The sequence below is a fragment of the Molothrus aeneus genome, chromosome 1 (assembly GCF_037042795.1).
Source record: "Molothrus aeneus isolate 106 chromosome 1, BPBGC_Maene_1.0, whole genome shotgun sequence".
Taxonomy (NCBI): Eukaryota; Metazoa; Chordata; class Aves; order Passeriformes; family Icteridae; genus Molothrus; species Molothrus aeneus.
In genome coordinates, this window is record NC_089646.1 from 84,010,575 (window position 1) to 84,022,934 (window position 12,360).

The window sequence follows — 12,360 nt, forward strand, 5'->3', positions numbered from 1 at the left end:
TTTTCAATCCCTGGTGTATTCTATTTATATTGGTTTAAATATTAAAGGACAGTAAATATTACTGTAACATGAATTCTGCTGTGAGAAAAGCAACCCTACCAAAAGCACGAAAATGCTGCTAAATAGATAGGATGCCTAAGCCAGAGTCCCGCCACCTCTCCAACACTCCTGTCCATGACTGCCAGCAGAATCATCACTCTTTCAAGTGCAATATGCATTGGCAGCATACTTTGCAGGAGGCTGCTATGTCCAGCATAGAGGGAGACAGAGATGAGCACCCTATTTGGTGGTCAGTATAAGAGATCATCAATGAAGATGGCAGAAACATAGCAATTACTGAAAATATCTTCTACATAAGCAAGACATTTGGCAAATTTTTGTCTTGGGTATCTTATTTTCTCCAGGAAAGATATGAAAATCTCATTTACATTTTTTCCACATTATAATAATTATCTTAAAGCCAAACTTTTCATTTAGGCATAGAATTGGTTTATTTTAACTATGGACAATGGGAAAGAAAACTGCCAGAAATTATGAGAGTGGCTGTAGTTCTCTTTTGTCTCTCTTGCCTTTTTGTTCAAGTGAGTAAGACTCTTCAATGAGTCAGTTATAATTGGTGAGAAAATATCAGCCTTGATCAAACACTGGGTGCAAGCATTCTGCTCTAAAATATGGTCTTGACCAATAATTCAAAGTCAACAACCATCCTCAGAAATCCAACATTGAGATCTAAATGGAGAAGAGAGGAATGTAAAAAGTTGGGCAAAAAACCCACAGTATACTATACATTAGTTTGTCAATAGCTACATACAGAAAACAACACAAATAAATAAATAAATCTGAAATAAATATATCTGAAAATTTTGTTGATTTTTAATACAACCTTCTAAAAGTGCAGCTTAAGAAAGGAGAGGACCTCCTTGCTTCATAAGCATCAAACCTCCTGGATTTTGTCCAGGAATTGTTATATACCCTAGCATTTTGAAGATTATTTTTTCAAGTGACTTCTCATTATTCTAAATAGCATCATTTGGAATATGTTTAAGAAAAACAGGGGTGAAGTCTCCAGGGAAGAAATCTGTAGACTCCTTTCTTTGACCCTGCAAACTCATTTGCGAACTACTTAGTGCATGTTCAGCACACTCTGAACAGACATTAATATTTTCTAGGGTAGATTTAAAATGGTTACAGAGGGAACCCTACCTTTAAATAGATATGGAAAACTAATGTTGTTTCACTAAAAAGTAAATAAATTTACTGCAGGGGCCTTATCCACAAGGAGATAAATTACCCTAAGCCCAACAGGAACAAAAGCTGTAAGACAGTAAAATTATATTGCAGTAAGTCCCCTATGCAGAAAAATGAGTGCAGAAAATCTAAATGTACATCATAAACTAAAACACCCCAGTCTTCATACATATGGAAATTTTTGTTTGGCACCACTAGGCAGGGAGATGACATATATGTAACCCTAAAGAATCATTTATACCTGGAACATAACAATGGCTTAAAAATAACAGGCTTATTGGTTTGGAAAGTTAAAGGTGTTCATAACAGCTACAGTACTTTATTTCCTATACAATTTTATGGAACCAGACAGATAAAAAAGAAAAAACCTTCTGAAAGTTCAGAATATCACCTTTTCATTTTCTATTAGTGTGCTAGCTTCACTGGAAACAAACATGTTCCCCTTTTGCAGGATCTTCCTGTTAGTAACAGTTGCACATAAATAAAGTTTTCTAAACAAACATCTTATCTTTTTATGGAAGGAAGTCCATTAATAAGGAATTGACGTCCTTCCTTGAAAAAAAAGATCATTGCTAATTCTTTCCCATAAACTAAAGAAATAAACTTACACCCTGAGATTTTTTACTCTATTTTCACAGCAAACTGGCTTGTCTGCACGTAGATAAAATGGAACTATTTGGGTTTTCTTATAAACAATATCTCCGTTGCTACTTTGCCCCATAATACTGAATAATGAACTTCTTCCCTCAGTTTTTGATTGCTTTATGGAACTTGTGCCTTATTTCCATTCTACTCCATTCCTGTTAAAAGTATATGGCAGCCTTTGAGCAACTTTCAGCCTGGGAGCTTCAGAAACACACCATAACTTTCTAACATTTTGACCTAGGCCATTATTTCCAGAAAGATATCCTTTACTTAACAAATGCAGCCAAATACACTCTAGCACCTTTACTGTGGTCTTCACTGACTTTGTCAGCTACAAAGGACATTTCTTTTGCCCAAAATGAACTCTGTTATGGAAAATCCTCTGACACAACCTTCATCTTCTTCCCTTCTTCACCATAATTTTTCCTTCAGACTAAGAGAATTTGAAGTTGATACTGTACTGTATACTACTTGCAAAATATAAACCACAGACTTTTCTACCCATGGCTTCAGAAAACCAGCATTTTAACCTATTTAACCTAATGCTGAAAATAGAAATGTTAGTATGTTTAAGGAGAGTTTAGATTTACAGTGTAATTGTACATCCCAATTTAGAATCTCAATGCCATACTGCAAGGAGATCAGCCAAAGAGAATGGCAGAATAATGTAGTCTGCGATTATCCTGTGAGTATAAACTCAGGAGTCAGAATGCCACAATATTTTTGCATGAAAAAATGTATTTACCTTAAACACATTAACTCTGGGGGACGCAAGAAACCTCATAAAATATTTACATAGGAATTTCAAAAGGAAATTTTAAGAAAAAAATTGCACAAGTTAATAGAAAAATGCTATTATTTCTCTTGCATAAATGCTTATTTCTCTTCAGCTGTATCTATAAATAAGTGCTATTTCAAGGCATCTATCCCAATTTTGAAAGATGAAACACTACTATGTTCCAGCAATCACACTTAGATAACATAAGAATGGGAAAATAAAAAACCACAATCCTTTACCAAGAGTGTGCATCAACTTTTCTTACAGAATGCTTCACTTGAGAAGGTGTTTAACATATGTCTTAATGTAGATAAATAAGAGAGTGACAGGGAGTGAGACTGAGCACTAGGCTCCTCTCCTCTTCCTCTGTAGTGAACTCAAAGATTCCTTTCTGACTCCATTTTGTACTAGAACAGTTTGCTTTCCAAAGATCAGTCTGCTGTAGAGGTGACAAGTCCTGAGCAGGTAAGAGCCAGTCCACATTACACAGCTTTGGTGATATTGGTTCCTTGCACTCTTTGGCCTCCCTATATAACTTTACATGCTGATTTCTACAGTTTATCTTTAGACTACAGTTCTATTGCTGGTGGAACCAGAAGACTTTGCAAGTTTAGTAACACACACCTGAGTGTCACTATAAAAGCAAGAGCAATTTCTTCTTCTGTTAGCTCTATTCTTTTCAAAGACTTAGGTTCTCAGAAAGGTTTCCCCCCATTTCTGTTTAATTCTCAATAATGTACTGCGGAACAATGACCTTTTATAAAAACAAAACCAGAGCATTGCTTTAAAAGGTCACATAGTCACTCAGAAAACAGAGTAGATATTCTGGTATCCCATGGCAGAACTGGAAACAGGGATACAGGTGATAGCTTGAAAAGTATCCGGACAAAACAGTATGCTGAAGGTTTTTGTCACTTGTTAGAACTTTCACCTGTTCTCCAGGACTGCCCTGGATTCAGTAAGGATACCTTATAAAATTTACAGCTTTTCTGCCTTACTTTTTCTTTACCCTCCTTCTCTTAGCATATTGCTTCATAAACCTTTTCTGATTTAGAATGGTTCTTGACAGGGCAGAAAGCTTGGGGCAGTCTCAAGAGAGCTCAGTAAATGTGTACAAAACACTAAGACCTTTGATAATTTTATCTTGTAAGATGGTAGTTTTGGTCAGCTGTAGCTAACAGCTGACCGAAATACCTGTGAATGGCTTTAGGACTGCTGAATGGATGGATGGTACCCAGCACAGCAAAGAAAGGAGCCCATCCAGCAGTGTCACTGTTACCTGTGCTGCTGTCCTCTCTTGTCCCTTCACCTCCACGTTCGGCAATACCGGCGTTGCAACTGGTGGAGGAGGTGCTCTGCGCTTTTTCACTTCTGGGTTTGCTGTCATTCCAGAGATGTTACCAAGGGACAGTGATGAACCCAGGCTACTGGAACGAGAATTCACCGAAGGGGAATTTGGTGCTGTGGAAAAACCCTGTAAATGGATTAACATCTTGTATTAAACTCACTCTTTAAAAACAAAGGGAAAGAAAGAAGAAAAACAAGACACATCTGGTTACCGTTTAAACAATGATATGAATAATCATGTATGTTCCTCTGCCAAACCTGCTGAATTGCAAACTCTAACTTTTGGAAACTTCCAAAGGTCGACTGGAACAAAGCTTACAGGCAGTATTAATAAGACAGGAGGCATGATAAGCACCTACTGTGGTTTAACAGTAGTATTGATGGGAACACTGCTGCTGCTTGCTATTTAAAATTTAAAGTTCACATCAAGACTCGTAATTACAGTTATCCAAATGCATTTGCAGTTGCATTTAAATTACAAGTGTTACACATTTCTGGAAGCAAGATTTACTCTTAAATGAGAACACTGTATTAATAAAATACTGTCAGTGTCTCAGGCTTGTCTATTTTGTTCTCAATCTCCCTGATACACCTGAGTCTTCTCCGCAGATTTACATAAGAGAAATTCTGCTGCCATTAAACTATTTCCAATTTATATGCACAATCACGCATAATCACTTACAACTTACTGAAAACAACCATTTAACTTGGTGAAAAGAAGTCCTACTGACAGACACCACTCTGGATTCTAACAGGCCCAGATGAGAGGAGAAACAGAAAATTCAGAATTTCCTTACTGTTAAAAATTACTTTAGTTCTCATTGAAAACTTAACAAAATCATTGGAAAAAGTTTAATGCATTTCAGAATCTTAATACATTTTTATATTAATATGCAAATAGAAACATATGCAGTCACATAGTAGCAAATCTACAAATACAAAAGATTAGAACTAGGATTCCTTGAAAATGTGCATTTTAACTTTAGTCTTTACTCTTAAATTCGATACCTATTTTTTACTCTGCTAATAAAAATCTTGCAAAAAGATTTTTTTTTCCCCTCAAAATCTGAGTCACCTTCTCCTTTTTTTAATTAAGAGAACCTTCTATATTAAACTGAAGATTTTACTTTTTAATTAAGTTATTTGACTGTAACTTCTTCCCAGAAATATCTTCTGTGGAATCACCACTGATACCACCTCACCATGACCTGGAGCTGAATAGCTCTTCTGGAAACATAGGCTGATGAGCATGGTTGATAATGCTGTTCTTATCACAACAAAACATGCTACCACAATTTCAAAACTCTCCAATCAAGGACATATAGCTCTCTGGTGGAATTTTGTCCAAAACCACAGAATACATACTGGCAGGAAACTTAAAGGCCACCCCAAATGCCATTACTTTCAAAAAAAGAAAGATAATTTCTTTCCACAAGTGCCAAGTGCAAGCTTCGGTAAAAAATGGAAAACACAGGCCAGCAAGATGAAAACCACAATTCATTTAGTTTTAGGACCATTGAGGAAGCACTGATAAAGCATAAAGAGCTAAAAAAAAAGAGCAATGCAAAAATATGTATAATACAGGCTCCTTTACTTCCTGGGAAAGTTCCATGCTCCATAGATTGCTGTGAAAGCAACTGAGATGCAAACAGATTTGTGCCTTGTCCTGCATTTATTGTGTGTGTGATGTGAATTACTGACCTAGATGCTTTTGTTAACTTTTATGTTGCACACTACACAGCACACTTCATCTTGGAATAATGTATTTAGCACAAGTGGAGTATGATACCAGTCTTCTCTGACTGAAAGCAGTGTTTGCTGCATCTTTTTCATCACTAATTTCTCTGAATTGAGTGGCATCAATAGTATCTTTACCCTTCTAGGAAAGGAAGAAAAAAAGGTTGAAGTAGAAGGTATTGTTTAAAAGATTAAGTATAAAATTATAGAGAAGTAGTCTTGGCCCTGTACCTTGGGCAGTGGAAAAAAATAATGATCACATCTGTAGGCTAAAAGTTTTAAATCATTATCAGTGCATACTGTACAAGGTCCTATCAAATAAACTTTATTTACTCCTACAGAAACAACGGGTTCATGGAGGGAAATAGAGTCTCCTCTTTTCGCACATTTACAAAACAACTGAACAAAACAATTTCAAAGTGGGTTCTGCAGGTATGCTTTGACTCTATTAATCCTTTAACCTTCTAGATAAAAGGGTGGAGAAATTTTAGACAAAGATGTATGAAAATAATAAAAAAACCCCAAGACTTCCCTCTTAGCACTAAAAATACAGAGTGCTAGTAAGACGATAGGCTGTAACCAGTTTAAAATGAATATTCAATCTTATTTCAAGATCTTGTGGCAGAAGAGCTATCAAAATCCTTTTCCAAGTTACAGGTCATTGGGAAGGAACACAGTGATGAACAACTAAACAAGTTAAAGCTGCTTTGTCCTGTTTTTAAGCTTGGATTTCCTAACAGAAGATACAAGGGGAAAAAAAGGTAATACTTCCATGAAACTATAAGTACTTTTTAATAAAAAGACTTGAATGATAGAAAAAAACCCCAACTTTGCAAGTTTATCTATTTTTTCTTTTCCAAGTCCAACCTTTATATCAAGCCTATTATTCCATTACTGAGCATTTCAAGAATGCTCATGTAAATAGCCTTGCCCTAAAACAAAAACTTGCCACAGCTTCCAGAGGAAGGGAATGAGGACAGTTTTGAACTAGTTTGGAAAGCCCTCTCATGCAGCAACAAGAGCTTTGCCTAACTGGAGTCAGACCTTCAAATTCTCCCATGTGTGTAGTCATTTTCATTAGCTTTAAGAGAAAAAACAAAACCCCGGACACAAAACACTGACACAAGCGATTATGGTATGACTTGTCCTTTGTTGTAAAACTAATACCAATAGACAACACCTAACCCAGCTTTTATATTTTACCTTGGGTTAGATGCAATGTAGTTCATTTCCAAATCACAGGATTTCGGAGGTTTGTTTTTCAGGCAGTTTAGCAAGGCAAAGGCAACTATTAAGAGCATACAACATTAATCAAGCAAAATTGCAGGGACATGATATCTACATGCCAAATACTTTAACCATCTCTCATTTCTTGTTTTTCTAATTTGTTATCAAAGAAACAATTGAATTTCTGAAATGACAGCAGTGTAAGTGAGGAAAGTCAAGCTCAGGAATTGAAGCCAATGTTGCTGGCTAAAAAAAAGTCAGCCCCATTTCATTTGACAAACAGGTTAGCACGAATACTCTGCTTAGATTCCAAATTAGATTCCAAATCAGTTCACAGAATCCATGTGCTTCACAAGGGGGAAAAAAAAAGAAAAAAGGAAAAAAGAAAAAATAAATTAATAAGAGAAAAGTCATGGAAACCAATTATATAAAGAGCTTTCAAAACTGTCTCAACTTGCAAAATCACAGTCTAAGCCACTAGTGTCAGAGCACTTTGCTACCAGTTCAAACAGCAATTAATTAATGTGAACTAGAAAGAAAAAGAAGCAGTTTGATTTGGGGTTGTTTTTTCCCCCGAATTAAAGCAAACCCAATACAAAACCAGACAGACCAGCATAGGTCAGCAGTCAGGTTAGACACTAGCTGAGCATAGGTTTGGAATATGTACTGAAGCACAACCATGGATTAGAGCCCATTTCAATTCCATGAAGATATCAGAAGGAGGCAAGAAACAACTGCTGTACCAACCTATGGTGCCATCACGAGTCATCACCATTTCATGTTAAACTTGCCAGCTAGGTTTTTCCCCCTCTTATTAAACTTCTGAAACCCAAGGAACATCCTGTTCTTTCCTAATGTACCAGGTGTTTTCTTGGGGGTTCAGCAATTTAATGTTAAGATTTTTTTCCTACTAGTTCTTCTATTTGAAATTTAGCTATCAAAGACATTTTTGCAGGGCAAATAAGGTCTGCTAAAAACACAGAATTATGAAGGCTAAGAGTACTCTGGTGAGGTATGCATACCACTCTCATTTTCAGAAGACACCAAGCAGTCAGCTTTCTACAAGACTCCTAAAGTCCCATACCTGCTGAACTCAACACAAGATATATTAAGAGCCTAAAGCTGAGGCCAGTCTCTGTTCCAAGGTCATCAACCCAGAATGCAATTGTAAATTATCTTTTTCAAACTACCTCCTTTTCAAGATAAACAGAAGTTCTGGTATCTTATGGATACTTGGAAAATTTTGAAGTCATATATAAATAAAGGTAAGTGTAATCTATTAAAAATATACCTGTACTGCTGTGAGAATTCAGCTTTACAAAAGCAGATGTGTATAAAAATGGAAATCAGCTTATGATTGTTTTTAAAGTATGTTCCTTATATATAACTTTCTTACCTCAAGCCCTGTTATTAGCATTTCCTTGACTTTCTGATGACACTAAGTGGCATTTAAAGGTCAGCAAGGAAGAGGCTGCAGATCGCCTGTGAGAGTGATTTGACTTCCTGTTCCCTGTCCACACCGGTCAATAAAAATTTTTAAAAATGTCAAGTTCTTTTCTTGCAAGGTTGCTACAGACAAGCCTTTCTTCCGCAGCTCTTTGCCAAAACTCACATATTTGAGCTCCCAGTGTTGTTGTGCAACTTCCTTCTCAGAAGTTTTTAAATCAGAAGTAATCAACTGAGCTGTTTTAATGCACTCAAAGTACCAGCTGTATTAGCAAAAAGTAAGGGTTTTATTTTTTCCAAAATAGAGACAAAAAATAAAAGTATCATAAAGAATATAGTTTTTTTTTTCAAGTATATTATGGGTAGATATGAAAGGTAAGATTTACAGCAGGCAAACAAATTCATCTATTCAGTGACAGCAAGAATATTTATGCCTGTTAGATAGTTAAACTCCATTAATGCAAACCTTTATTGATTAGCTGAATGATACCACAACTGATTACAACTGGCCATATAAAGTGCCAGACAGACCTACCGCAGAAAGTGAACTAGAAGCTGCTTTCCATTACATGACACTGATATTACACTAAATTTGCACTAAAATTAACAACACAGAAACTGAATTAATCCAAGATCCTTCTTCAAAACTAAAGCATTATACTACAGTCATGACATTGCTGGGAGACACAGTTTAAAAAACCCAACAAAACAAAACAAAACAAAAAAATGACTACTCAGGTTTTCCTTTCTAACCAGCCACACTGAATATAGTTTGTTTTTTTGTATTCCCTGAAGCACTTGTGCTAACAGTCTGCAGTCAGAAGGAAAAAAAAAGTTAATTTTTTCCTGTTCTGAACTGAAAAAAAAACCAAAACCATTTTTATGCAATTTACTTCAGACAGCTTTATTATCTTGTTGCATTTTGCTATTGGTAGGAAATTATCTGGTCACACACCACAACAATAAAAGAGAAGCAACTATTTCATCCCACAACAGTTTTTTTACACATGCTGCACTGTGTTGATTTTATATGCCTGGCAATCAAGTTCTTACTGTAAAAGTTTTGAGTAATACTTTGAAGTCTGTACAGCCAGTGCTACCTTACACTTGTATGAGTCTATCAGAGCATCTAGACAGCAGTTCCAGATCTTGTGGTCAGGGCCCATTTGGTAGACCAGTACTTACACAACCAGAACCAGAGATGTCTGAGAACATTCTGTCTCCTGTGCCCCTCCCAGCTCTCCCCTCAGTGTGGCTGACCACATTCCTCTAGTTTTAATACAGAGTTTTTAGATCAGGAATCCTAGCAGTGCCAGGTGCAAGGCAGCCACCTCCCATACAAAATCATCCATTTTGTCTTTCAGTGCTAAAGTGACCAATCTACCTATATGTCACTGTGGAGGTTACTACAATTCTCCTATGACCCAGGTCCACACCATCTGCAATTATGCTGTTTTTCTTCTTGCCTTGACCATTATTATTTTCCTTGTACCATAACCATAACTTCCCTTCCTAGAAGCTTATCTGATTACTTCTTGTCTTCACCTAGGTTAGCTCATGTGATGGAATGTGTCTCCACAACTAAGAGTACAACTTTCATTTCCAGCTCCCACTGATTTATGTTCACTTTGACACTCCTGTGGTGTCCAACTTCTTATCCAGTAGAAAAGCTGAAAAAACAAACACCCAAGGAAAGGAACTAGAAAAATGGAAGCCTCTGGGAAAAAAGTTTTCAAAACACAACAAGGGACTTAGATTCACTGTGAATTTCTCAGTAGGGAACAAGTATGGGTATTAACTCTGGCCCCTTCCACTACACTGAGGACAACAATGGTGCACAACCAGAGAGAGTTTCCAAGAACCTTCTTTAGTTTTTGTTATACTTCTTGTGCCTTGTATATATAAAAGAAGTGAAGCAATATTCAAAACTCAGTTTCCGTTTGAAAATCACATGGATACTGAATGAATATGGCAAAACCCACAGGTAAGCTGATTGGTTTTTTTTAATGAGCTGTCAAATACTATATTTTGAAGTTAAGGAATATAAACATTTTACTCAAATCATTAGGAGATCAGAAAACATGGATTAGGAATACATGAATTTGAGCTAAATGTAAACATGTCTGTAAACTCTTGCAAATATAAAGAAGCAGATGCAGTATCACCCACAACTATCACCTCCCTCAGTATTCTGCCAGTTTGAGATCACAAATTTAATCTGAGTACTCTAAAACTAAAGTATGTACCATGGCACATATAAAGCAGTGGAATACAAGTCTAGGAATTCAACAATCTGTATTAATCAAGCAACTCAGAGGTTGTCAAGTCAGTTATATTTTTTCAAGATTTTATGACAGATCAGTGCTTTGAGAATTCCTCAATACTTTGAGAATCAAAGCTTTTAAATCACTTCTGTGATTTAAAATTCAATGTATTTTCTCCAAATAAATTGTCCTGTTTCCTGTTTTACTTTTCAGATTTTCTCAAGTCAGAATACCCTTCATGCTTAATAAAACCTATGTCTATTACTCCTACCCCAATTCATTCATGTCAATCTGAAGAAGTCAACCAGTATCAAGAGAAATGGACACAATAATTTTTTTCCACTGCAGCAATAGATGCAAAAAAGGGAAGACAAGCTAACTTGATTTACATTTTTGCCTTTGTATCATCTCTTCTGTAAGTGACAGTGTGTTTCAAACAAATTCATTTTTTAAAAAAAAGTAGCATCCCAACAATTAGCAAAAAATAATCTTTCCTTGACAGAAGAGGGTAGCCACATCTCCACAATTCAGAAGATGGGAGCAGGCAGAATGCTGCCTGATACTAGTGGGAAGATCCAATTGTATAAATGGATGTTTGGAAGGCACACACACATAAATCCTTTGTGTTCTCTCCTATTGGTCTGGACACTGAACTCATTGCTGTAACCACCAAGCTCATATCCTGTGCACCTTGTGAATCACAGCTCAGGAACTTGTTAGAAAGACGAGAAACACAATTTCTTTGATTCAGAGCTGTTACCATTGACAAGTCACTCTCAACTCTATGTAGTGAATACACACTTGCTATAAATCTTTGTAATGTATAATTAATTAAATTTCTATTACTGTGTGTTCTGTGAAGGAACAAAAAATTATTTTGCTAAAATCTGAAGATATTTAGACACAAATGAAAGAAACTTAGACTGCTAAACAATCTTTTCTGAACAAATGCGATCAGCAAAGCAAGGAACAGTATGTCCAAAACAGCAAACCTCAGCTGAACAACACACAAACTGACATGTTTTACACTTAATATTCCACTACTCCCCAGATTCTCAATTTGCAAAAATGCAGCTAAAGATGATGAGACACCAAACTAATGAGATATACTTCAACATTGGTATAAATCCAATGACATCCACGAAACAGGCTTCAGCACATGTGTGTCAGGTCCCTTAAAATGTCATTCTATAGGGCCATACATGTTCAGAGAAAACATGAACATATATGCACAAGCTTCCAAAATGTGCCAACCTCCTTTATGCCCTTATGGTGCTCTGCAGCTGAGACCATCAGGTTGAGTGACAGCACACAAAGCATCTGGGTTCTTTTTTAACTTTCTAGATGCCAGATGTATTTAAAAAAACCCCTTAAAACGCAAATACTTTTGCTTTTGTTTTGTGAATGTAAACCCTAGTGAAGAAAAGCCATCATTAACATGGCACGGAAAACATCTTGGGATCAAATGTTCCTTTGCTCCTGGGCAATTTAAAGGAAATATTGCTACCCATCACTCAGGTAGGAGGTAGGGAGTGCAGGCAGCAGGCACAATCTGAAGTGAATTCCAAAATCAAGCTGAACTGCAGGTGAGAGTCTGATTCATCTTGACTTTCAGAAGTGTGTGGACAACTTTGTGTCTCATTTGATGGAATGTTCTCTTTTTTCTTT

At 36.3% G+C, this 12,360-nt stretch overlaps 1 protein-coding gene across 3 annotated transcripts in view; it reads right to left on the bottom strand.

The window, feature by feature from the left end:
- The window catches only part of COBL (cordon-bleu WH2 repeat protein), a 156,622-nt gene that overhangs the window by 68,704 nt on the left and 75,558 nt on the right, over positions 1-12,360 (bottom strand). For all 3 annotated transcript variants that reach the window (XM_066560102.1, XM_066560093.1, XM_066560085.1), the window contains one exon: positions 3,951-4,145. In XM_066560102.1, coding sequence (XP_066416199.1) covers positions 3,951-4,145 — 195 coding nt within the window. The remainder of the gene's footprint in view (positions 1-3,950; positions 4,146-12,360) is intronic.